We start from the raw sequence: 27,650 nt of genomic DNA on the forward strand, positions 1-27,650 counted from the left end.
TTCCTATTTGAAGGTCAGTCCCAAATCTCCAGGCACTTTGCACACCTTCCCATGCCTCCGGTGAAATTGGACTTTGTTGCCGCTGTTCTGGCTTTCTGAACCCGCAGGTGTCTTTCATAACCGGCTTGTTCCAGGTGAGTGATCGAGATGTCCCATCAGACAATATCCAGGTCATTTCTACAAAAGGGACTCATTTCCCCCATCGTGGTCATTTGTTGATGGACACCACATTAAATTTCTGAAAGGAAATCGCCATAAACGTGTTTGCGTTTTCATTTAAAGGCGGCCGTTCTTTAAAACGTTAAATAAAAAAAAATGGTCTGACGGGATGTCATGTCTTTACTTACCTCCATCACCTGTTAGTCTGTCTCAAACTGAGTCTGTCTTTTCACAAAAGAAACCTCGCCTCGTCTTCCACTCTCACAAACACACGAACACCGCCATGTATTTCACGCTTAGATTTACTCCCTCCATAACTCCTTTTTAACCCTCTAAGTCCCAAATTTACGCAAAAATAGTTCAAAAACCCGAAATCTGCGACAAACATGAAAGCACGTACAATGAAATAAATATTAAATCAATTCAACCACTGCTATTCACATTGACAGGGAGTCCTGTCAAGACTGTACGTAGTACGTAACTCGGGGGACGGATAGATAACTCTGACCCCGCCCTATTCCTTTACACACACTTTTTAAAAACTAATATTGCTAATATAATGAGCTCCCCCCCCCTTCTTTTGATCTGAGAATATGAACAGACTAGAATAAGTTATTCTTACATCAGAACAATTTTAGTCTAGCATTTTGTTCTGCTGAGGCAATGAAGAACTACACAAAATCACCCCCACCACTACTATAGTCATACATACATATGTATATAAAACATTATCCATTATAGGGTAGTAGAATAGATAGGAGGGGAATGATTGATGTCATAAATCTCATTATTACATCACCATTGTCGACGTTGTCATTCCGGCTTTATTATGAAGTAAAAAATCCGGCGTGTTCAGTTCATAGTGGACGTGTGTTGGATCAGATGGAACCAGAACTGTCCTTGGAGTCTGTCTCTGACTCGGGTACCGGTGTGTGTCGGCGTGACAGTGTGTGTATGTATCAGTGACGGCATCTGTGTGTGGAATCTGCTTTGTTTCATGACCGTGTTGTGAGTTGTTAATCCGTGGGGGGGGGGGGATTCTGAGTTCCATGTTTCCGATAGGATAACTGTGCCCCGGAATGGGGGGGGGGGCGGTCTAGGTGGTGTTGGGGCTGCTGGGGGTGGGCTCGATCTGGGCCGGAGGTGGTCTGTCCTGGAGGTTCCTCTGATTCCGGCTGGCCTCGCCCAGACTCTGTAGCCTCCTCTGCTGATGCTCTTCCAGTTCCCTCCACAGTTCTACTCGTTCACGCTCTCGCTTCAGCTCCCTGCGTGGAAGAAACGAAAGTCATGCACAGGTACACACCGGTACTCACAGATATGCACTGATACTCTCAGGTACGCACTGATACTCACAGGTGCACAATGATACACACCGGTACTCACAGATATGCACTGATACTCACAGGTACGCACTGATACTCACAGGTGCACAATGATACACACCGGTACTCACAGATACAAACTGATACTCACAGGTACGCACTGATACTCACAGGTACACAATGATACACACCGGTACTCACAGATATGCACTGATACTCACAGGTACGCACTGATACTCACAGGTACACACTGATACACACCGGTACTCACAGATACAAACTGATACTCACAGGTACGCACTGATACTCACAGGTACACAATGATACACACCGGTACTCACAGATACGCACTGATACTCACAGGTACACAATGATACACACTGGTACACAATGATACACACTGGTACTCACAGGTACGCACTGATACACACCGGTACTCACAGATACGCACTGATACACACCGGTACTCACAGATATGCACTGATACTTACAGGTACACACTGATACTCACAGGTACGCGCAGGTATGCACTGATACTGAATGATGCTCACAAGCACACACTGGTACACACTGTTATGCATTGATACACACAAGTACTTTCAAGTACATATGGATACGCTCTGACACTAAGGGGTACTCACTGATACATACAAGTATACAATTTTACACACTAGTATGCACTGATATGCAGTAGTACTTAGAGACACATGCTGATATGCACTGATACTGACAGTCAGGCACTGATGTCCACAGGTCGTTAACAAAAAATAAAACTAAGACATTTTTTTAAATGAAAATTAAATAATACAACTCGGCAAAAACGGTAAAAATCGTTTCCAAATGAATCGAAATAAAATAAAAAACAAATGTCAAATACTTCCCCTCGCTGTCTTTTAATACTATTTAGCTGGCTCTTTTAACTGGTCTCTCCCAATGTTACCAATAAACCATTAATAAGACCTGGAACATGTTTTGCCTATTTTGCCGGCATTAGTGCATAATCTGCACTGTGTATTAATGTAGGATTCTCTATAGATAAGACACACAATACAGCCCTACCCGTTTCAGCCTATACCTATTTATAAAGCTGCTAAATCTGAAACTGAAAGTAAAATACATGAAAACTAAACAGAAATATATGTTTCATATAAAAAATAGTGAAGCAGCACTCAAAACTGAACTGGATTTTAAATGGAAAACTATAGGAAAAAAAGGAAAATAAAAACTAATTTTAAAAATGGTACTTATAACAACACACTGATCCTCGCTTTACAACGATTCTTTACTCCTACTGCAGCAGGGAGGCCACTCACTTCTGCTTCTCTACTTTGTAGGAGGCGGTGAGCTCGTCAAACAGCTTGCTGTTCATCTCCATGAAGGTCTTCAGCACGTTGTAGATGAGTGACACAATGGTCCTGGACAGGGACAGGAAGGGAAGACGTGGCACAGGGGATGACCGACGGAGCGGTGACATTAACGGGGCCTCGCTCTGCCGGTGCCGCTGCGCCCAGAACGGCACTGTGTCACTCCCAGCTCCCGTGTCACCATAGCGAATTACAAGGACACCAACCAAGCCTAGAGACGCTGTGTCTGATGCCGTCTGGCAGAATTCCCAAACATCCCTGCAGCTGCTGCATGTACCTTTACCAAGGGTAGGGTGGCCATGCCCTTCTTGGACGGCAATCTGCATCTGTGAACTCAGAAACGATCCCTTCCCAGACCAGTCAGGCAATCCCTAACCGGCTGTGCTTCTGCCAAATTTGGCCTCTGGCTTCTGGTCCGATTTCCAGTTAATTATTCGCTCTATTTATCCTGCTGGGGAGCATGACGCAGGGTGGGGGGCAGGGGGGCAGATGGTACAGTGTATCAAAATTAGAAAGTAATATAGTGATTAAAGGAGGATGGTTGAAGGAAACAGGACCACCGGGAATGGAGTCTGACACAGACCGCTTAGGGGAGGGCGCGCAACCTTTGACCCGCTCTGATCTCGCACGGGCGGTAGGACACTCACTGGTTCCAGTGCTCTTTCGAGACTCTGTAGAGCGTGCAAAAGACCAGAGGGAGGATGACCTGGCAGTTCTCCTCGATGAGGCTCAGGATGTACTCATTGTTCCAGAAGTATAGGGCCCGTTCGGCGACCTGGCAGGAGGTCAGAGGTCAAGGCAAACAGTTGGCGGGAAGGGAAATGGCGGGGGGGGAGAGAAAGAAAGAGACAGAGAGAGAGAGAGAGAGAGAGAGAGAGAGTGAGGACATATTATAAAAAAACAGGAAGGGAGGAGACAGACTAGAGAGTTTTGAAATTATATTATGTTCTAAAATGCTAGTATCAATTTTTACATTATACATGCATCAACCCATCCTCTCATTTTCAGTAATTACTTAACCGTTCGCAGTCCAAAGCCAGGACTCCTTTAATGAGAAGCTGTTTACGTAGATAGTTAGGCGATTAATGAGCTGCCTCTCTTATTCCAAACCTCCCATTCATCTAAGATACTAATGTTTCTTCTCGTGCATTAAAGCTTTTAGTATGTTAGGGTTAAGCGCCCGATATCAATTCCGTTACTGTGTAATGTTTGCAGCGTGTTCTTCTCACCTGCGATAAAATTAAATTATGCTCCTGTTGAGGTTAAATAATAAAGAAATATAATAATGGGGGCATGTAGAGACACCCTCACCTGAAAGTGGGGGCTGGAAATGCAAGCTGCGATCTGCTTGAAAAGGGGTTCCTGCACCCGGACGAACTGCGAGGGTTCAATCACGTCCAGGATCTCCTCCATCTCCCCGAGGAACATCACCTGCCGAGGGAGATATCAACTTCAGCTTCAACTTCAGCTTCATTTGTATAGCACGTGTAAAACAGCTATAGTTGGCCAAAGTGCTTCACAAGTTAGCCAACAATAAAACAAGGAACAATAGAGACAATACGATACACAAAAATAGAATGAAAATAAAATAAGGTACGATAACGCTGCACTGAGATGTCTGGGCTCAACTCGAACCAAAAGCCAAGGAAAACAGGTGGGTTTTAATTAAGAACTTGAAAGTCTCTAAATTAGGAACAGATCTGATGTTCTGAGGTAAGCGGTTCCACAGGACGGGGCCTACGGCCCAAAAGGCCCGATCCCCCCTATTTTTGAGCCTCGTTCTGGGAACATCCAGAATCATCTGGTTAGAAGACCGTAGCGCCCTAACTGGGGTGTGGATACTTAAAAGTTCATATAAATAAGAAGGGGCGAGCCCATTTAAAGTCTTAAAGACAAGCAATAAAATCTTAAAATCAAAAAAATTTGATCAAAAATTTCAAACCTTACAGAAGTTACCCAGAATTCCAGGTACACATCCCATATAAGCCAAACCCGCATTTCAGAGTGACACAAATTAAAAGTACAGCAGCATTAGTTGACGAGGGTTTTACTTGCACAAAAATGTCCTGAAGGCAAAAGGAAAAGCAACTGGTGCAGAGAGATAACCAATCGGATTGTAGAGGAGGCGGGGTCAATCAATCAGACCTCGTGGTCCCACCTCCTCTTCAATTTTATTGGCTATCTTTCTGAACCGATCATTTTTTGGTTCAGCCGTCAGAACATTTTTGTGAGACTCCCACAAAAGCACAGCAGTATCTACGGTAATTATGACTATTAACATGTCGGCAACAACACACTTATGTACAATAAAATATTCTCTGAATTATTACGGCATATATGGACAGCAGGGCCGGTAAGATTCACTGATTCGCATCGGTGCACCGCCATAAAGGTTCATGATGTGATCGCCCTGATTAAAAAAGTGTGGATGCAATTTGGGATGGACTTGGGATGCATCGTTTCTAACATCCATCCATCCATCCATTTTCCAAACCGCTTATCCTATTGGGTCGCGGGGGGTCCGGAGCCTATCCCGGAAGCAATGGGCACGAGGCTGGGAACAACCCAGGATGGGGGGCCAGCCCATCGCAGGGCACACTCACACACCATTCACTCTCACATGCATTCCTACGGGCAATTTAGCAAGTCCAATTAGCCTCAGCATGTTTTTGGACTGTGGGGGGAAACCGGAGTACCCGGAGGAAACCCCACGACGACATGGGGAGAACATGCAAACTCCACACACATGTGACCCAGGCGGAGATTCGAACCCGGGTCCCAGAGGTGTGAGGCAACAGTGCTAACCACTGCACCACCATGCCGCCCCCCGTTTCTAACATATTTGCATATTTATAACATGTGCATTTGCGGTAAAATTCAATTTATTCATATATTATTATTATTATTATTATTATTATTATTATCATCAATACATTACTATGCCTTTATTATTTAGAAATATGGGCACTAGGGGGTGGCATGGTGGTGCAGTGGTTAGCACCGTTGCCTCACACCTCTGGGACCCGGGTTCGAGTCTCCATCTGGGTCACATGTGTGTGGAGTTTGCATGTTCTCCCCATGTCGTTGTGGGGTTTCCTCCCACAGTCCAAAGACATGCTGAGGCTAAATTGCCCATAGGTGTGCATGTGAGAGTGAATGGTGTGTGAGTGTGCCCTGCGATGGGCTGGCCCCCCATCCTGGGTTGTTCCCTGCCTCGTGCCCATTGCTTCCGGGATAGGCTCCGGACCCCCCGCGACCCAATAGGATAAGCGGTTTGGAAAATGGATGGATGGATGGAAATATGGGCAATAAATTTTGACCAATAATTTTATATTTAGATTGACACCGATTTACTGGCCTGTTTCTGTATCTGCACCAAACTGAATTACATTCCATCGCATTGTGTTAGTACAATTGTGTCAATTCACACTGCATCGCAATAGGGGTGAATCATATTGTATTGAATTAGTGGTTAATTCATATGAGTCTTTAATGTATTGAATCGTCTGCAATGCATAGAGATGTGTATCATGTCGCCTCGGTGATGGAGATGCACATCCCTTTTGGACACACACTGTAATTAGTGTAACTAATTTAGTCTTCAGCTGTGATATAAAGTCCAATGTTAAACTATAAATAAACTCAAATCAAATCACTATATTTGTTTCATCATTTCACACTTGTTATCTACAGCTGTGTGAACCATTTGTGTGTTAAGTCCAAAACAGCAGCGGCAAAATGTTATTAAACCAAAATGAATACTGCAAATATGAAGCATCCAAAAATGGTAATATACAGCATCGTATTAATAAATAGTCCACAAATAATGAACAAATAAATATAATAAACAGCCATATGAATGTAAGTATGGATGACAGTGAATGAGTTCTCTCACCAGTGATCTAGGTTGTCCAGTGCAGTGTTCCCCAAACCGGCCCTTGGGGATGCTCAGAAGGTCCATATTTTTGCTCCCACCTAGCTCCTAATGTGGTCTGGCAGGGAGCAAAAACGCGGACTGTCTGGCAGGGAGCAAAAACGCGGACTGTCTGACAGGGAGCAAAAACGTGGACTGTCTGGCAGGGAGCAAAAACGAGGACTGTCTGGCAGGGAGCAAAAACGCGGACTGTCTGGCAGGGAGCAAAAACGCGGACTGTCTGGCAGGGAGCAAAAACGTGGACTGCCGGGGGGCTCACTGAGGACCAGGTTAGCAAACAGTGGAACATAGCTTGTTTTGTCGCTATGCCATACACCCACAGAACCTACACATCTGATTTCCGATAACGACCCCCATCTCTATAAGATGTTTTCCCTCACCTCCTTCTGGGTGCAGGTCTTCGGCCAGTACTTCAGCAGTCCGCGGACGATCTGAGGCCGAAACACAGAAGGCGAACGATTTAGCACTTGCCGTTAAGTGAGGCCGACAGGCCCCCTGCTCAGGGCGGCTCCAGGCGGTTTGCAAAAGGTCAGCCACTCGACAGGGACTCACGTATTCGGTGACGGTCGCGTCCTTCTCCATGAACTGCACTACGCAGTAGGCCAGCTGCAATCGAGAGCACAGGATTCACACAGAGCCCAACCGCTTATCCATCATTTGATTACATTTTAGCGTTACCTGAGCAAATCCATTAGACAAAGCACCCTAATCTTTTTTTACGTATGGATATTTTACTCAAGGGTACAACAGCGGAGCCTTTTTGGGGATTCATGCACCACCACGTGACCTTCCTTGAAGACATTTGGACTTTACCACCAGTAAAGGATTTTGAGTTTCAGTACATTATTCAAGAAATTACATTAGATAATCAACACTTTTTATAAATTAGGCTCTGCGTTAATAATTTTGCTCTTCGCCCCACTAATGTGAGTATTTTAAGAATGTTTAAGGTAGGCTAGGCTATGATGTTTGTTAGGTTAGGTGTACTGTATTAAAATGCATTTTCGCATTACGATATTTCTTCCTTATGATAGGTTTATTGGACTGTAACCCCATCTCCTTCATTACCAAACGAAGTAGTACAAAAACAAAACACTGTGCTGTGTTTACATATTTATCATCATTATTTTACTCATATTTATTGTCGGAATGAAGCACCTTAATATGTATTCGTATTTAATGCTGTGTCTTCCAGTGCCTGGAAGAACATTCATTGTACAGCATAACAGGCAGTTTACTGTACAGATGACAATAAGCCCTTGGGGGGGGGGGGGGGGGGGGGGGAGGTAAGAAAGCATCCATCAGTGCTCATCCCTGTCAGGGTGGTGATGAGCCTGGAGCCCATCCCAGGATGCAGAGGACGCGAGACGCCAGTCAGCTGCAGAAGGAAGCAGACAGACCGCTGGCAGCGGGACTGATCCTACAATCGTATAATATTTACAATTTTTACAGTTTTTTTTAAATCTTTTACTCACTGCAATACCCACTGTACTATGGCGACGTACTTTATTTTTGGGAAAGCAAAATCAGTCAGTATCAAGAGGTTAAGGGCCCAACAGTGACATCACTCTGGTGGACCTGGGATTCGAACCAGCGACCTTCTGGACACGGGCACCGCTGCACGCACGTACTACCATTAGATATGATTTAGCATGTACAGAAAATGGAGGCACTGGTAGAGGAGGGTGTGTTTAGCTTCTGATCATGGTTCCCCTGAAGGCAAGGTGGGGGGGTGGGGGGGGGGGGGTCAGGGGAGCCGGAGGTGTGTCAGCAGGGTGTGAACCTGGCACTGCTCCATGCAACACCAGGAAAAAAACACACACACACACACACGCTCCCAGCAGCTTGTTAGTTATGAGCCCCGCGGGCCCGGTGCTGATACCCTGGGGTGGGGGTGCGACGAAAATGACAAAATGGGGGGCGGGTTGGAAAAACATGACGTAGGTTTTCATGGCTTAACATGAGCAGCAGCAACGGTGGGGGGGGGGGGGGGGTGTTAAATAAATCAGGTACTGAGGTTTGCCTTTTGTAAATATTATTGCTTCCTACTCAAGTGGACTCTGATTGGCCCATTTTTACATACCTAAAATACTTTCCCCTAACCTTCTCTCCTAGTCCAAATATGACATATTAATATATCCATTCATCCATCTGCCACCTTCTTATCCTCAGCAGTGTTGTGGGGTTAGGGTTACATATTAATATCATTATATATCATTATACATTTCTGAAACTGCATAAATGACTGCCACAAATATAATGTATCATAACATTATCCACTGGGATAGGATGTGACGGTGTTGTTTTTGCTAAAAACGTTTTTACCGATACAGATAAATACAGACACGATATACACTACAGTAACTCACAATCACACTCTAGTGGTGACGGAGATTAATGGCATGAGATTGTGTGCATAGACCCGCCCAAACTGAACTGTTAATAAAAAGTTTTGATATTGGGATTCGGTAAAATGGCAGACTTTCTGTCACTGGAAAGTGCCGTCATCGATGCAAATATCCCAGCTGTAACAGAAGAAAAGCAAACGGACCGCATATATTATTTACTGCTGCAGGAATTTTGCAACATCTGTTAATTAAACTTGCACGTTCAGATATAACCTGGTTCCCAGACATCTGCTCCCCACATCAACCCCAAAAACACCTGTGAAATAACGTGATTTGGGAGGCGGGCTGAATGAGATGGGCACCTGCAGACAGCCAATCAGAGAAGAGGGGGCGGGATATCGATTAAGGGAACTTTAGGGATCGAAGGCAAAGTTTGCACATGAATCAATAACGTGATAAATGGAATTAAAAGATCACTGCTGTTAGCCTGAAAGGTGATTTCATAGCTGACCTGACAGGGGGTCGCGGTTACTGTATACTGAAGCGACTGTATGTTCAAGGGACATTTATCTATTTAGCAGATTTCTATCCAAAGCAAAGTACATTTTTTTTGAGAATGCAGTGTCAGACAGTCCCTGGAGCAACTGAAGGCTGAGGGTTTTGCTCACTTGAGAAAATCACACTGCTGGCATTAGGATTTGAACCCAGCACCCTTCTGATGCCAGGCACTGCGTCCCACCCCACTGGGCTACACGTCACCCCGCACCTAATGCACTGCTATTTAAAAACACTTCATTCATGCACATTTTTCCACCTCTTCTGACGTGGGAGGAAAACAATAGTCTGGACGATGCCTTGGTTTCCAGTAAAGTTTCATTTGTGGAGTTTTCTGCTAAATGTTTGCGAGATGCTTTGGGAAAACTATACTAGAAAAGAATCTATAAAAAAAAACTTGCCTGAAAAGATAATATTGCAAATAAACATTAGTATGTATGTGTCATAAGACATTGACTGGAAAACAGCATATACACTGAAAAAAAGGGTAATGTAAACTAATATTGTTATTTATGCATGTGGTGTGTGAATCAGTGGGTAGCACTGTTCTGTCACACCTCCAGTGCTGGGGGTTGTCCACCTCTGCTGATTGTGTTCTTTGTATATTACGTTGTGGGGACCAAATGTACCAACAATGTGACAGAAACCTGTTATTGAGACGTTCTGGGGACCATTTCTGCAGTCCCCACTAAGGTAAACTCATTTTTTATAATAAAAAAAAAAATCTGTCACTACAATCAAAAAACTAAAACTCAGAAATCTTGTGTTTAGTTTGGTTACTTACGTTTAAGGTCAGCGTTGGGTGGGAGTTAAGGTCCCCATTACTGAAATTAGGGTTTTACCCATAGAAGGATATGAATACAAACGTGCATGTGTATGTCTGTCCTGCAATGGAGTGGCAGACATGCCTTCGCAGTGACACACGCAGCGAACGAGGGTGCAAATACGGCAGATAGTGGTTCTCCGTCTGACGCTACCTGTCGCATCCATCATGGGGTCAGTTTTTACTTACTCATTTACCGGTACAGGTGTATGCGCCCGGGAGAGAAACAGCGTGGTCTTAAATGCCTTTGGCCTGTTTGTGACCTTGAGCTTCGAGCTATGACCTTGGATCTGTAACCTCGGCCGTCGGCGACCTTCAGTCTGCTCGAGACAATCTGTACCCGTCTGTGACCCCAACTGTTTGGGGAACTTGGGTTCATGCCGTCCGTCTCCTCCAATTGACTGTACTGCTCTGCAGCCGTTAGTGTAGAAAAGTCGCAGGAAAACAGAAGGGGGAGGGGGGGGCGGGGGGTGGTGCTCACTTGTGCGTGGAAGACGGAGAGGGACTTGGCCGTGTGCAGAGGGATCAGCACCCTGACCAGGAACTGCTTGTGCTCGGACTTGAGCGGCAGGGCGAAACCATTGATTATGCTGTCCGCAAAAAGACAGAGAGAAAGGGGAGTAAGAACCGGCTTAACAAGCATGTTATCAGACATTCCCTTCAATTCTCAGTACACAGTCACATGGGGGCTCTCTCCCCCCTGACAGATGCTCATTAAGCCTGGCCACGCCCCTCCCCACTGTAAGTCAACTAATATCGACACACCAGCACCAAAGTCACAACAGGTCACCCGGCACGAATGCCCGATTGCCGAAGCGTTACTTGTCGCGGATGAAGAAGAGTGTAGCGTGTCCGAAAGCCCGCTAAATCCACCGCGGAGCCTGAAATCCACCAAACTGCGTTACAGCGCAGCTCTGATGTAAGACACTATGACACCATCGATCCTGTGACTCACGCCCTGCTCCCCGCAGCACGTCACATGGTCGCACACCTGACCAATGGCTAATTATCAAGTGAGCGGAGCCTCTCGCAGGTCACCTCGGGCCAATCAGGACCCGAATCTCATCATCTTCTATCACTTTCTCCCCCTTTGCTTCAACCTCCTGGTCTCTCTTAAACTCTTAATCCACTCTACCCCCCCCACCCCCACTTATTACCATGTCTCCACCCGGAAAAGGCAGATATCTCCCCAACCTGGGGGCCACGTGGGAGGAGGTAAAAATATCAGCATTACAATAAAATCAGAATAACCCCCCAGGCTTCCCTCCTTCTCGCTGACTCATCCTTCCCCTTTCCTACACCGACATTTGCCAATGAACAATAAATAAGCAACACATATGCCAACCCCCCCACCCCTAATGAAAATGGAGTGTCAGAAACAAACGGCAGAATAATGTCATCCCGTGGGGGTAGAGCAGGGTCGGGGGGGGGCGGCTGCTGACAGAATCTCCGTGGCGTATGAGCGTGTCACTCTGCTGCTCTTCTGACGGATGCCTACCTGCCCAGGATCTCCAGCAGCTCTGCCACACCGCTGAAGTGTTCGGTTTCGTAGATGAACCTGACGGGGGAGACAGGGTGACATGTTACTGCGAGGGCGTCACGTGGAATGTGTGCGGGGGGGGGGGGCACAGTGCAAGAGGGTGCAGCTCTTAAATTCCACGTAATAGACGTTCTGAAGCTATACTTTTCCATAAATACCATTTAGCGAGATTATTGGGGGGTATCACCATCTGGATGATTATAGACACGTACGCGTTGGCATAGCAACCCACCGTGTCCAGGCATAAGCAGCTATGGGAAATGGATGGATGGACGTTAAGCAACAACTCTCAACCCAGTCTTTAGAGACGCCACAGACAGTCCGCATTTACGCTCCCTCCCAGCTCTCGAAGCTCATTTGAGTTTTACTTACACATGTTACTTAAAATGTTCTGAGGGCCGAACGAAAAACGAGTGTTCCAAAGAGTCAACCAATCAGATTATAGAGGAGGTCGGTCCAAGCAACTGGAGAAATCGGGACCAACCAATCTGATGTCTTAGTCCTGCCTCCTGTAGTTGCCTGGATGTACAATCTGACCAGATATCTCTCTGAACCAATCGTTTTTCGTTCTATCCTCAGAACGTTTTTGTGAATGTAAAAGTGCTCACACTTTTACATACATTTCACACTTTGTGTTCTTGATTGGCTGGGAGCTGGGAGGGAACAAAAACGTGGACAGTCAGGGGGTCCCTGAGGACTGGGTTAAGAAACGCTGCTCTAGGATAGCATAAAGTAGGGTGTTTGCTGGGTGATAGCCTGTCCGCCTGGTGATAGCCTGTCCGCCTGGTGATAGCCTCTGCCCGCCTGGTGATAGCCTGTCCGCCTGGTGATAGCCCCTGTCCGCCTGGTGATAGCCCCTGTCCGCCTGGTGATAGCCCCTGTCCGCCTGGTGATAGCCTCTGCCCGCCCGGTGATAGCCTCTGCCCGCCCGGTGATAGCCTCTGCCCGCCCGGTGATAGCCCCTGCCCGCCCGGTGATAGCCCCTGCCCGCCCGGTGATAGCCCCTGTCCGCCCGGTGATAGCCCCTGTCCGCCCGGTGATAGCCCCTGTCCGCCCGGTGATAGCCCCTGTCCGCCCGGTGATAGCACCTGTCCGCCCGGTGATAGCCCCTGTCCGCCTGGTGATAGCCCCTGTCCGCCTGGTGATAGCCCCTGTCCGCCTGGTGATAGCCCCTGTCCATCACGTACGTCAACATTTGCACAACGGCGTTTAATCGCCATCGTCTGGGGAAAATACGGCCGTCAGAAATTAGAACCAAACACAGCATTAAAACATGGGCTCCCATGGCTCTTTGCGGACTGGGTCTCTCACTCACTGTGCGATAAACTCCTCTCATGACACAAAATCCATGTGTGATTTAGGAGTGGAGCTGCCTGCCTTTCCAGCACCGTGCATCATCCAGTAAGAGGGAACACAATACCGAACATTTTGACGAATATGTGACAATGTGGTGACATTTACCACAGTAGGAAACAGGAAACTCGTGACTCAGGTGAAGATTTTTCCAGCCTGTGATTTAAGTTTCCCAGAGAATAAAATGCAAATAAAACTACAAAATCAAAAAAGATAAAAAAAAAAAAATTAAAATGTATGGTGGCCCAGGAGGTCCAACAGGCACAGAAAATCTTTTCTTAGGCCGGTCTCTACCTGTGTCCACCTGCTGGGTGTGATATTAGGGTACAACATTTTCCATGGAACAGCGATCAAGCAATACCAATGATGAATATAAGTCATACAAGCTCCTCTGACTTATACAGACTATGGGTCTCAAAACCCAAAGATATAGCTTCTTCGTACACAAGATCCAGCACTTAGTGTTGGGCATTTCAGGTCCATAAGCTACAAATCCGGCCCAAGATTTTGTTTCTACCAATCAGAAGAGCATAAAGAGTCACAGACACAGAGTAACTCACCGGGTTGGTAGAAACAAAATTCTGATCTGGATTTTTAGCTTCTGGACTCGAAATGCCCAACACTGCCTACACTCAACATAGAAGGCACTGTGCCACATTAACAGCGGTTCCAGTTCAGGAATTCATGTAAATTAGACTTCATGGAGATTAGGGAATTAATCGCATTTTTGTGTCGCATTGTAACATCCGGTTTAGTCCGGTCTTCTATACCGCCGTCACCCCGCTTTGATCTACAGATGCAGCTGGGCGAAAGGGCTCCGCTGCCGTCGGTAAAAATGCGAACGTGTTCCCCACACCATCTTTACCCAACACCTCCCTCGATGGCCGAGAGTATCCACATTTTATTTACAGTGCTGTGCGGAAGTCTTAGGCAGTCAAAGAAAACAATGTCTATACCAGGGGTCTCCAACTCCGTTCCTGGACAGCTACTATCCAGTAGGTTTTCTGTTCCACTTGGCTTCTGATGAGCCACACCTGTTCCTGGTATTTACCTGAGAGGTAAATATGTAGAGGTAGGATAGAAAACCTACTGGACAGTAACTCTCCAGGTCTGTATTTGGAGACCCCTGGTGTAGATGATCTTCACCTTGGTGTAAAACTGCAATATTATACCCAAGTGTGTCAACTTAGCCATTTCAAAACCTCTCCTAAAGTCACCCCAGTATTTGCAGCGGCCGTCTAATACACACATGTATATTTTGACTGGACCACTACCCCACCTGGTTTGGCTAATCTTTACCTCATTGTGGTATTTAACTAATCGAGTTAATTAAAGTGAGCTGGTGGTGAAATTTAAGAAACACATGGAATGACCGGGGTGCCACCGAGAAGAGGTTTCGGGAACTGGAGTGGCGTCCGTCGGCAGCCTGCAAGATTTCAGTAACTTTTTTTGGGGGAAAAAAGCCATTACATTGCTCTGAATTTGCATAAGTTACTCAACTAATGTTAAATTGTGTTTTTATTCTGAGCAAATAAACACTCACTACCCGGAAAAACAGCTTTAGTCATTTCCTTTACTTTTGCACAATACTGCATATTTATTTAGCAAACACTTTTATCCAAAGTGATATACATTCTTTGAGAGGGGAGGGTCAGACAGTCCTTGGAGCAATTCAGGGTTAAGGACCTTGCTCAGGGGCCGAACAGTGACATCACTCTGGTAACACTGGGACTGAAGCAATGAACCTGCTGACCACAAGCACAGCATCCCAACGCAGAGCTACACACCGCCTCTAGTAACAAGCACCAGAGCTGTGGCCCAGTGTCGCAGCACACATTCACCTGCCCTTATTAATTAAGATAACGATCCTCGCACCCAACACCCTTCGTAGCGGATCGCTCCGTGATTTCCTTACTAGCCAACAGTCGCTAAACAAAAGTAACATGCGAGTCATCCTTGATAGAGCCTCTGAATCCCTCCTCCATACATATTTATTTCGAGTTTTTTTTTTTTTTTTAACGTTACTGTGTATGATCAAGGCAAACACACTCGGGGAATCTACCGAGACGAGCGCTGGGTTCTTTCGTCACGGATCGCTCTGTATTAAAGGCACATTCCCCCAGCACACACGCCCACCTGAGGAAGATGTTGTTGATCTGCTTGCGGATGTACGCTCGCAATCCCAGTAGCTTGCCGTAGACGCGGTGCAGGATCGTCTTCAGGTACTCCCTCTCCCGCGGGTCCTCACTGTCAAATAGCTCCAGTAGCTGGGGGGCGCCGGAGAAGGCGGGCAAGTGAGAGCGGGAACAGGACCGTGGCGCCACCGCTGACCTCGATTACAGGGCCAGATAAGTGCCAGTGGCTAGTCACACGTGCTTCCTGGAAGGCTACTTATTGGCTGGCCTTTACGTCAATCATTCATCAGGTCTACCTGATTGGTTCAGTAGTTATCTATATTGTTCCCTCCAAAAATATGTTCACATTTACGTATTTAGCAGACACTTTTATCCAAAGCAGCATACAAGTGAAACATATTATACTACAGACATATGTGTTGTCAAGGAGTTATCTAGGCATAAGTGTAACGTTAAAATAGATTTTTTTTTGAGTTCTTGATGTAGCCTGTATTTTGATCTATGTCCCCAAATAATATGTCAGATCTTAATTAGGGAAATTTTTCACAAGGAACTCGTGGATCACGACGGCTTCAACACCTTCTGCACATCCGCACAGTGACTTTGCCAATTCCATGCCAGGTGTGGATTTATTCAAATAAAACACACAGTAACCAAATGCAAGCAAATATCACAAGGCGGTCGTAAATCATTCTCTCTCTTACACACATTCAGCAAAAACCATCGTGCCTTATTTTCTCTTCATGTCTTTTACCTGGAGGACAAACTTCTGGTCCACGTAACGCTTGGCTATGGAGGGCTGAAAGTCGGGGCTTTCCAAGAACCGGAGGAAAAACTCGTAGACGAGCTGAGAGAGGGACACGCATAGGGTCAGGGAGCGGCGGTGGCAGAAGGATGGGGCATTCAGGCAGGGGGCCGGAATCAGACATGGGGTGGGGGGGTCTCTACCTGGAGGTGTGGCCAGGAGGCCTCCAGGGTGGGCTCATCCTCTTCAGGGTCGAACTCGGGATTCTCACTGGGCGGCAGGGTGCGGAAAATGTTGACCGAAATCTGAGGTGCCAGAAGACATTTGTGAATCAAATCACTCTCCACCAATCTCCATTTCCCCAGACCCTCCCTCGCTATCTCAACCCCCAGATGAGGTCACACTGGACAGAATGGCAGCACACACACACACACACACACACACATTTACAAAGACAGACTTGAGACCTGACCGCCCAACACAAACTGGACTCCCGGAGGTGTGAGCGAAAAATGCTACTTGCTGTCCACCTATGATGACCCACACGCCAGTACTGGACAGCGATTATGGAAGGTGGGTGAAAGCACACCAATAATTATTATTATTTAGAATAAATTATTACTATAATTAATATATCTAAATCGAACATAGTGTTATTGTATGGGTGCCGGACTGGCATCCAGTCCAGGAAGCTCTGGTGCCCTCTGCCCATCTGCCCACCCTCTGTCCCTGGAACCTTCTACTGGATGCATGGATGGAGGCATGAATGGATGCATGGATGGGCACATGGATGGATGCATGGATGGATCTCTACCTTAACACTATACAGATATCAGTTCCACAAACATCTGCATGCATGCATTTAGCGTCACTGAAGTCATTCCCCCCCTGCCTACCCCCCTCCTCACCATCTTGATGGCCTCAGGGTAGATCGGCTCGATGAGCACGCCGCGCCCAGTGGCCACGCTCTCCACCAGCTCGTTGAGCGCCGCCCTCTTCACTTCCTTGCCCTTGAGGTCGGCCACGCAGTCCAGGAAGTCGAAGAGCACGCAGCACTGCTGCAGCTTCTTGCAGAAGAGGTCATGGAGTTCTGCCGCGGGGGCATCTGCGGGGGGGGGGGAGGGCAGAACGGGACAGGCGGGTCACCCAGAGGAAGGACGGCGACAGGGTCACGGACGGCCAGACGTCACGAAGAAGCCAGGGGGCAGCGATCAGCTGGAGATCTGAGATCTCTCCCGGAACTGATTAATTAACCTACACCCAAACGAATCAGGTGCACGCTTACATGAGAAGGTGAACTTTAACAACAGGTCAACAGCTAATAGACCAAGACCATCAAGCTGCAGCTGAACTCCAATAATTGCCATGCATTAATTACCAGTAGACGACCACTGGTGGCATATCTGTTAGCATTGTCGCCTCACACCTCTGGAACCCGGGTTCTAGGTGTGTGCATGTTTTCCCTGTGTACTCCATCCATACCCCCGCCTCCCTGCCCCCCCAACGATGGGTTGCCACCCTATCCTGGATTGTTCCCTCCCTTGCACTCCAGACCCCTCCCTGCCCCAACACTGAATAGGATAAGTGGGTACAGAACATGGATGGATGGACCACCGAACTATATATATAGTATATTCGAGTACATACATATACTTACATTTATTCAAAATAAAATCTGTTCAGCCTTCTATTCTATGAACGGTCCAACTGAATTAGGATTAAAACACATTAGGAGTGGAATTAAAACAGATCATTTTCATGACTACATGCTTCTATAATGTTCCCATGACAATAGAGCAGACTGAATCTCGGAGGTGTTCAGGCTAAGTGACACTGTTCAGGAAGGACGTCTAATCTAAGACTTAAGCACTCCTAACCCTTCAGTGTACGGCCAGCCTCCGCCTCTTGAGTGCTCCGAGACGATGGCCGAAGTCGACTGGAAACAAGAGAGGAAACGGTAACAGAATAACGCGCCATTACAGTGCGCCTTATATTCCAGCATCAATAAAACATTACTGCTTTTACTGCAGGGCCTGGAGATGCGGCGATCGATGAACCGACATTAGCGCTCACGGCTACATAACGACATACTGAAGGCTCCTTTTAAAACACGCCAATCAAGTGAAATTAAAGCAACCGTGTTCAGATTAAAATAGTATTGTCAACTTACATTTTAAAAAAAACGAATTAATATGCACAAAGTTGTGTATATTTATTATGCACGAATTTATATATTTGAGAATGTCCCTACTGGGAGCCGACCATAGCAGCAAGTGTACATTATACCGAAATGCAATTCAATTAAATAATTAATCAATTAATTACTGAATGTAATGATGGGGTTGACAGTTACAGTACAGGGCATGAAGGATCCCCTCACGCATCCTTCACGCCGGTCTGCTGAACCGTGCGAAAAAACGGTTTCGGTAATTGAATTATGCAGAAGAGTCATGTGTTTACTTCTGCAGCTGTTATGTGCTTAGAGCCACCCAGAGGTCAGAGTGAGAAATGAGGGAGACACTGACCGGGTTATACCATGCCGGTGCATCCGGGGGAGGAGAACGCGGTGTTCAGAAAGCACCCTGGCTCGCCAGTCACGCTCACGGCGGGAGTCGGAGAACGTGCTAGCTGCACCTGTGAAGTACTCCCCGGGGAACAGGTACAGGGGGCGAAAATGCCGGGCCATTTTTACAGGGACCAAAGTGGCCGGTGGCAGCGCCCCCTATGGGGCGGGATGGGCAAGCCCGTCTTCCAAAATGCAGCGATGGTCTGCGACACTTTGCCTGGGAAATTTGGGAATATGTACCCGCTACATTAACCGTGACGCTCGCGGCGAGAAGTTCAAGATAATTAAAAAAAAAAAAAAAAAAAACTTTAATTAGACCGATGGGCAAAAGATAAATATCGTGCACGTTTATAATTACTGGAAGAGGTAAAAAGCCTGGTTTAAAATAATCCTGTAAGTGAAAGTGACAAACAGCTGGAGGCGAGTATGGTAAATGACATCACTGCAGATTCTGTGGGTGTATAAGTGAGGTGGGAAGGAGGCCTACGCTTATATATTTATATATATAAAACAACTAAATATATACCTCAAATGCACATATGCTTGACTACATGGTAATTCTGAATGTTAGAAAACCTACACTGGGAAAAAGTATCAGAGCATGTGGGAAAACTGGTGGGCGGTGGGGGGGTTTAGTGGTGAGTAAAAGCTGCAAATGGGGGTTTCGGTCTATGGCACACCATGTCTGGGGGGAGGAAACGAGAGGGGCGGGGGGCAGGATAAGGAAACCAAAAGTGAAGTAGCTCTTTGTGAAGATGATGAAAAGAGGAAGACTGCAGGAGGAAGGAGGAAGGAGAGGATGAAGAGAGAGGAAAGTGGAGGTTGAGGGGGCGGGGCCAGCAGGCAGGGGCGCCGTGGTGACCGAGCATCTTGGGGTGGGGGGGCAGGCGGTGACGAGGTGATGCTTCACGGCGATTACTGAATTAAGCACGCCGCAATATCCTCCCCTGAATGCTGCCGCTAAATATAGAGCCGGCACAGGGAGGGAGGGGCCGAGGGAGAGAGGGAGATGAGGCCTAACTAGAGGGATGACATCATCTCTCCCCCCCATCCTTGCTCTCTGCTGCTCGAATCTGACTCGCTGAGAACCTCGGCTAAAATAAGACACATTCTGGACATAACGAACTATTACCATTCCTGACAGCCTCCAACACGAACCTTAACACAGGAAAAGTGGGATCAAAATCATTTAAAAAGATTAATAATGAGTCAGGGTTTGAAGTACAGTGGGCCCCCCCTCCCCCCATAATAGGGAACTGGTCATGTTTAATTATGTACATTTGATGAGGCAGGTTAGCTGGCTCTAATGACTGGATGAATGTACCATTTACACCCCATGCATTATCTTCAGCCACGGATTCCGCGCTAAAAATAACGGTCCGGATTCCATCTTTCCTGCTGGTCTTCGGTTGCTAATCATCGATTTCTGATAAGTCACCAGGCATGAACGCCCCACCCCTCCGACTCCTTCCTCATCTCTTCCTCTGGCTCCGTTACGATGAGGAATTGGGTTTTTCTGCATAAGTGAATTCTTCATTAAAACACCGGTGAATTAATCACCCCTTACAGTGACCTACCCTTCAGCCCCTTGCTCTCCTTAGCTCCCACCTCCCCTCCTCTCTCGCCGTCTCTCTCTGTCCTTTAGATACATTTACGTTCCGATTTTGTCGCTTGACTGACAGAATTTTCCAAATCTACTTATGGCACTACACGTTGATAAATATGAACGTCGACCAGAGCATTTCAAGTTAAGTGTCTCGTTCGAAGGCACAACAAATCAGGTAACTGATCCGGCACATCATTTCCCATCATGCAACTTGTAGATTTTGTCGTATTACTAACAAAACGTTACTAAAGCATTGTTTAGGGAACTATAATCAGACACTGTGATATCTGTGTTGAATTACAGATCAAAATGGCACATATAAACTGGACAAGCAGCGGGACTCTTACAGTTAATCCGATAAAAACAATCTAACGGATATTAGCTATTAGCAGGCTGCGCCCTTTTGTCACTGGGATGGCTGACACCGGTCTAGAGAACCATAAACTGCTTTCTAAACCACATTAGTGCTGATAGGGCTGTCTCTCTCTCTCACATAGACACATAGAGCGGTTTGTAATTATATCTTTGTGGGGACTCTCCATTCATTTGTATAGGGAAAATTCTAATCCCAACACACACAGGGCATTAGACATACTGACAGCTAAAATATTCAATCCGAAAAATCTGAGATAAAGCAATACATGCATCCCTTCATTTTGTATTCCTGCGTGTCCTCTGTAGGGAGCCTGGACTAAGACTCAAACCCCAGTCCCGGTGATGTGTGGCAACATCGCTAACCATTCCTATGGCCAAACCATAAATCTCACCCACAAATCTGAAATGTTCCCAAACTCCCCACAAATACGCTTAAAAAAATCAGGACCATGCCTACTGCAGTTGGACCATCATCGCCATAGCAATGACCTCAACTTAACAATAGTGTCAATTAAAAATCTCGCTCGCAATAACCCAGCACGAGAGGTTCAACGTACAGGCTACACAGGCCACTGAGACGCAGACGAAACGCCCAGCTGGTTTTCATTAGCTGTGGGGAAACACAGGGGCAAGGCAGCTGTTTAAAGAGTCAAAATCAGACAGACTGAGGAAATCTTGCCTTCACACACACATCCAGGCTCTCCGGAGCATCCCACTGACACCAAGCCCGAGACCCGTATTTGGTGATGAACTGGAAACAGCCACAGTCCAGATGACGTCACTCTCACTTCCGGAAGAGCGTCACATCTGTGATGCTGTTGGTTATTTCATTTCTGTTGTTGTGGATAAACTATTAATGGGTGGTTCATATATGCCATTGACCATCTACCAAATTTCTCCCTAATATTAGATATCCCACATTCTTCTTTAAATGAAGCATCAGATTTTAAGCTTCCCACATAAAAAAAAAAAGTATATAACTAAAGCTTGACCTACACATACGAGGTCAAACTTACTTGGCTACGGTGTCAAAGGATATTTTCCAAAGTGTTTAATTAATTTGTTGAACAGATATCTAGTGTTAAATAGTGTTAACCAGAAAGTGTTTCGAATGAAGTTTAAATCACAAACGCCGCTCTAATGGTGCGCCACACTTTCTGTGTTAACAGACGAAGAGCCAAGTGAAGTGAGCAGGTTCTTCAAACAAGAACTGCTCACCCTGCATGTCCCCGAAGCGGGGGACGCGCGTCGACATCTCAGCGGGGAATAGGGCGCCTGCTTAGCGACAAAAAAAAAAAAAAAAAAAAAAAAAACCTGACTGGTGCACCTTGAGAAAAATGCTAGCTAAACAAATTTCATTTAACGCTACGTATATGCAGTTATCACAGACTACCAGAAAAACTCTGAATTATTCTGCGTACATTTTGGGTACTTTAACCAGCACTCTACCAAAGTGTGCCTATTAAACCAAACCTTTACGTTACGCCCAACCAGCACTCCATCATTTCGTAGAACTCTCGTACTTTCATTTAGCAGTTACCACAATGTATTACACATTATTTATTCATTAATCTTCTATACCGCTCGCGCTATACAACATTATGGAGGGGTCAAATAATTAGAAAATTATAAATGAGTCTAAGCTATATAGCCACTACTCTCTCAGAAAAAAAATTTAAAAATCTCACTGGGGCTGTACCCTCAAGGGTCTGCCAATTGTACCCTTAGCTGTAGGTAATTATACCTTTTAAGGTACAGAAAAGGCACATTTCTGTACCATTGATGGTACATTAATGCTGCTTGTACCTTTGGGATGTTCCTCAGAGTCCATTTCTGTACTTTATAGGTACAATTACTTATAGCTAAGGGTACGATTGGCAGGTCCTTGAGGGCACAGCCCCAGTGACAAGCACAGGCACTAATTTTTACCCTCTCTTTCTGAGAGTGTAGATCACTAATACGGGGAGCTATTGAAGATTTTAAAATAAACAAACGTCGAACAGAATAATATTTCGTCCCTAACGTCTTATCCAGCGCAATAAACCTGGAACCAGTCCCAAGAAGCATAGACCACAAGGCGGGGGAACTCCCTAAACGCAATAAAAACGTCAGCTAATGGCAGGCAGGCAGCAAATGCGCCAAGTAACATCCCTGCCTGTACGCAACCCACAAAGCATTCTGCCAGTCTTGTTCAGATGAATATCGAATGCGTCAACTCTAATTTAACACCTGCTTGTACTATTTGCGTACAGCCAAAATAATAATAATAATTAAAAAAAAAAACACTTACGACTTATCAATTAAGTTTTATGTTTCATAACTGCAGTCAGACTGTATGTGGGTGATGAGTAACAGAATGACAAACCAACAGTTGGGATTTTAATTCCACTCAGATCACGCACCCTAACTTGATGTTTGAGTAAGTGCCATATTCAAGCTTCGATGCAACTTTCTACTTCCACTCTTATCTAAGAACAACCAAAGGAAAAAAGAAATCTGGGATATCATATTACCATTTCATTTGGTTCAAGCTCGTTAAGCCTCTTTACTGAGGGCCAAAAGAATGAGTCCCTTTTTAAGCGCTAATCCTGCTTTCAATTAATTTTGTTGAATGATGCATTCGTTAAGTTCGTCATTCATCTCTGATCAGCAAACAAACACAAAATATAAATCGGATACATCCCTTGAGTTCATTTCAGGTAACAGGTAAACTGAAAAATTATGGCTATTGGTTCCGACTTGTGTCTGAGATGTATTTTTACAAGCCATCTCAAGGTAACCTAAAGGAATATTCGTCGGAGCGATTCAAAACTCCATAAAGGAAAAAAAAACGAACAATGAATCCTTAATTCCTTCAAAGGAGGACACCAAAAACAAAAGATGGATAAAATATCACCTAGTTAACTTCAAATCTACACATTACCCCCACATAAAATTCATATAAATTCATATATAAATCCAACACTTAATCTGTCTACTACAAGGTTGAGGAGAACCTTGAGGCAATCTCAGAAAGCGTAGGCCGTGGATACACCAAGGATGGGATGTCTGTACGTCATACACTCTCAAACAATATGTGCTATTTAGGGACCTGAATAGATCTACACAGGTCCTTTGACTGTGGGAAGAACACAGAAAGTAGAGGAAGCACAAACAAACAGCAGAACATACCAACTTAACAGACACAACTAGGGTCAGAATCAAACCCGCGGCCCCAGAGATAGAAGCCTACAGCTTGAGGGATTCAGCAACAGGCAAAATTTTTCTTAGTAAACCAGTACATGCTATTAAGCAGGGAAGGGTGATCGCTAGCGCGAACTAGCTCTTTTTATAATGCTCTGTCATCCATGGAGCTTGTGGGCCCCGAATACAAAGCACTATGGGTAATCTTCAGCGATAAGGACTCCGGTCAGGTAGCTGAGATGGGAAACAAAACAGGACCTGAACAGGAGAACCGGAGTTACTGTTACAGACAGTGCCGGTCAACCCATTAGGTGACGTAGGCAGCGTTCTAAGGGGGCGCTGTCGGTGAGGTTTACACAGGGCGCCACACGGGCAGGTACTAGTACTGGTTACAGGTGGTAATGGCAGATGGGAAAAGATAGAGTAAAAAAAAAAAACCGAAGCAACCACAGAGTACACCTTAAAGGTGGAGGCCACTGTGAGCGACCCGGAATGGCAGCTAAAGTCAGGAAAATCTCGCCTGGGTGTCGCCTGTACTTGTGAGGAGCGTTTCACACGCTCGCACTTACAAACTGAACTCTTGTGTTACTGGGCACCGGACCAAGCGTACTGGGAAGATAAGCAACACTTGCATGCTTCAAGATTCGGCACCGGGAAGACACGTACGGATCTTACGTAAGAGCCAGAATTGCGCGTTACTGCCTTTGTCATTACAGTGCGGCTTCGATTCCGGCGTGTAACCTTATCTGAAATGTTCTTTCCATTTCTCTAGAAGATTGTATGACTTGATCTTTATATCAATAACCAGATTTTACCATAAAAAATAACTTAGATCTATTTTTAATCAGTCATTGCTCCCTTAACCACCGAGAGGAATACCATAAAAAAGTATACTATGATTATTATTAATAAATTAACGGCATCTTTTTTGATAGTTATATTTTATTTAATCTATAGTATTCAAAAGAGGGCGTTGGCATTTTTTACCCCAATTCCGTGTCTCTAAATGCTTCTAATATTATTTCTTGCCCCGTAAGTTACCCCAGAACCATGACATAAATCGCCAGTTCAAAGCCCGAGAAACCGTTTAGTTGAGAATATTCTCCGAAACTTCACGTAGGCCTACTGCCATCGGGAGAACACGTACCTGTCACATGAATGAATGAATGAATGAATTTGCGATTAAGCACTATCAACACGTTCGTAAAATAACACCTGTTTTTTTACACACTAACGTTCAAGACAATCTAATGATGTGGTGTTTCCTGTTGCCCCCGAACTTACTGATGTATACGACAGTGGATGTAGCCAGTGTAACAATGTATATTTTATTAAGTTAAAAACACAGACCTTTGAGCAATGGGAGGGCAGTCAGCTCAACCTGGGAGCTTTGGTAGCGGAACTGCGAGGAGCTGTGGGAGCGTCGCTGCCGGGCCCTGCGCATCGACCGCCGGGGGAAGCCATCCACCTTCTCCGCGCTCGGCACCGAGAAGCCCGTGGTTGGCGACGAAGGGCTGGATGGGGGCAGTTTGGTATTTTCCATGGCCGTGGTTTGGAGCGGCACGGAGACGACGGAATAGCGGTCCTTATGTGGATGCAAGCCGGATAGGGGACAGTCCCGTATTACTGTCGTTTAAAATGAGTGAAAGTCATACAAATCGCTCTTTTTAATTAGAAGGATAACGGATGGGGTTCAGGATGGATGGGGAAGAGGAAGCGGAGGCTGAACAGGGTACCGGGGGGGGGGGGAAAGAGAAGCTATAGAACAACCCGCTGCATTAAATTGGACCGCAAAGTAAATATCGTCCTGTTAATTCCCCCGACGTATTTTAGGAAAAAAGGATCTTGCTGCCTTCTGGATAGAAACATCAAACAGACATGTCTAAAATGATGCAACAACGGGCCACATGCATTACTATAATAAATGTTTCTGCCGTATTGGCGTTATCAGCCAGCCACCGGCCTAAACGTTGTATTAATTTGAATATTTACCAATTAAACAAATCTTCGCGTAAATAGACTAGCAAACAGACCTTCCCATAAATAAAATCAAGTAAGGAACTTGTAGAAACGTGTCGGTTATGTAAATCCATTCATCTGAGTGGCTAATTCCATGATGGAAAATCGAGATTCCCTAAATCCAGTCAGTAGTGTCTTTCTTAACGGACCAAAAGCAAGAAATGCATTTAAGGTGTTTCTTTCGGACTCCTCTTCAGACGTTTCTTTTTTCCCCGTGGTAATTTCTTGGTGTACCATGCAATTCCCTGTCCCTCGCTGATTTAGACCAGGTAGTAGTGATCCTTGTAGGGCGGGGATGGCGGGTCCGGGCACGCCGACATGTGCCCGTCTTCAGGCAGGATTTGCTACTGCACTCCACCTCCACCTTTACCCCCGTCCGCAGTCTGCTTAACGCAACATTAAACCCAAACGTGTGTACCCCCGATCCCCGTCTTTATCTGCCACAGTCCGCTGCTCAGGTGCTGCAAGGGGAGAGAGAGAGACTGCGGATGACGCTTCCTACTACCCTTATTTATTTATTTCCAGTGCCTTTCATTCAGCCCTTTGCATGCACGTATTTCTTAATCTCCTTCCTTATGCAGTCCGCCAGCATCCCCCTGGAAGATTTACTCCGTTTTTCCTTTTCACGCCTTTCAGCTTCATGTGCGATTTCTTCCCTCCCTCTCGCTACTTCGCCCCTTCGCTCCCTCCCTACCGCCGTCTCCCGTTTGTCTCTGCCGTGAGATTTTCATTCACACACTGAAGCCATTGTCCCGTTTCCAGCATCCGAGCGCTTTCTCTCCGTTTTAATCACCATCCGCGCTCCGTCTACCGCTTGCCTTGTCTTGCCTAGTGCGGCGGCTCTATAAAAATGAGATTTATTTATTTTTGGCGCATCTGTTGGGGTGTCGTCATGCTGACCGCGTACGTTTCACCCTCCCTCTTTAAAACATACACGCTTGAATTATATAGTTTCATAAGACAACCGTGGTTTAAATGTGAGGCTTCCCCCCCCCCGCAAATAGCATGAGAGATCAAGGTGAAAGCCTCTAGTAGTGCGATTCATTTTTATTGCAAAATCCCACTGGTGTCCTAAAAGTGATTAGGTCGGCAGCTACACACACTCTTATGCATCTGTATTAAGGTGTTTTTATCGCCAGACATTCAAATAGATTTAATTTGATCCATCTAGGATCCATGTTAGCGATATATTCGCTTAGTGTATATATCGTAAATGGTACGTGTATAGAAAGGAAGAAATCAGTGGGAATCAAGCTACTCCCGACACAAATAATCGTTCCTTTTGGATGTATTTCCATTATGTAATGCAGCACTATGTCAACTGGGTATTCTCACTATGTATATAAACAAGAATGTCAAAATGTTAGCTGTTCGTGAAAAAACTCGTAATAAAGGCAGGGGGGTCAGCAATGGGCTAGATGAACTGACTCAGCTTTAAAAAAAAAAAAAAAAAAAGCAATATTGTAAAACGTACAAGTGAAAATTGTTAGGCCGAGTGTTTAGTATCCTTAGCAACAAGATACCTGCATAACAATTACGGATGGGTCAAATATGTAATTGTGATTATTTAAAAATACAAATGTCTAGCGGAGGACCCTTTAATGGACCAAGGGCTACGTATGC

At 45.7% G+C, this 27,650-nt stretch overlaps 1 protein-coding gene across 1 annotated transcript; it reads right to left on the bottom strand.

The window, feature by feature from the left end:
• Nucleotides 1-443: 443 nt before the first annotated feature.
• On the bottom strand, nt 444-26,975 carry LOC125721753 (serine/threonine-protein phosphatase 2A 56 kDa regulatory subunit beta isoform-like). The gene is made up of 13 exons (XM_048997791.1): nt 25,359-26,975; nt 17,187-17,383; nt 16,482-16,583; nt 16,288-16,380; nt 15,535-15,665; nt 12,004-12,063; nt 10,987-11,095; nt 7,332-7,385; nt 7,160-7,210; nt 4,157-4,276; nt 3,493-3,620; nt 2,795-2,896; nt 444-1,424 (listed from the first exon to the last, which is right to left on the bottom strand). Exons 1-13 carry the CDS (start codon nt 25,549-25,551, stop codon nt 1,256-1,258), a joined length of 1,509 nt encoding a protein of 502 aa, XP_048853748.1. The 5' UTR covers nt 25,552-26,975; the 3' UTR covers nt 444-1,255.
• Between the last annotated feature and the right edge of the window lie 675 nt (nt 26,976-27,650).

This window comes from Brienomyrus brachyistius, unplaced genomic scaffold (assembly GCF_023856365.1).
Source record: "Brienomyrus brachyistius isolate T26 unplaced genomic scaffold, BBRACH_0.4 scaffold35, whole genome shotgun sequence".
Taxonomy (NCBI): domain Eukaryota; kingdom Metazoa; phylum Chordata; class Actinopteri; order Osteoglossiformes; family Mormyridae; genus Brienomyrus; species Brienomyrus brachyistius.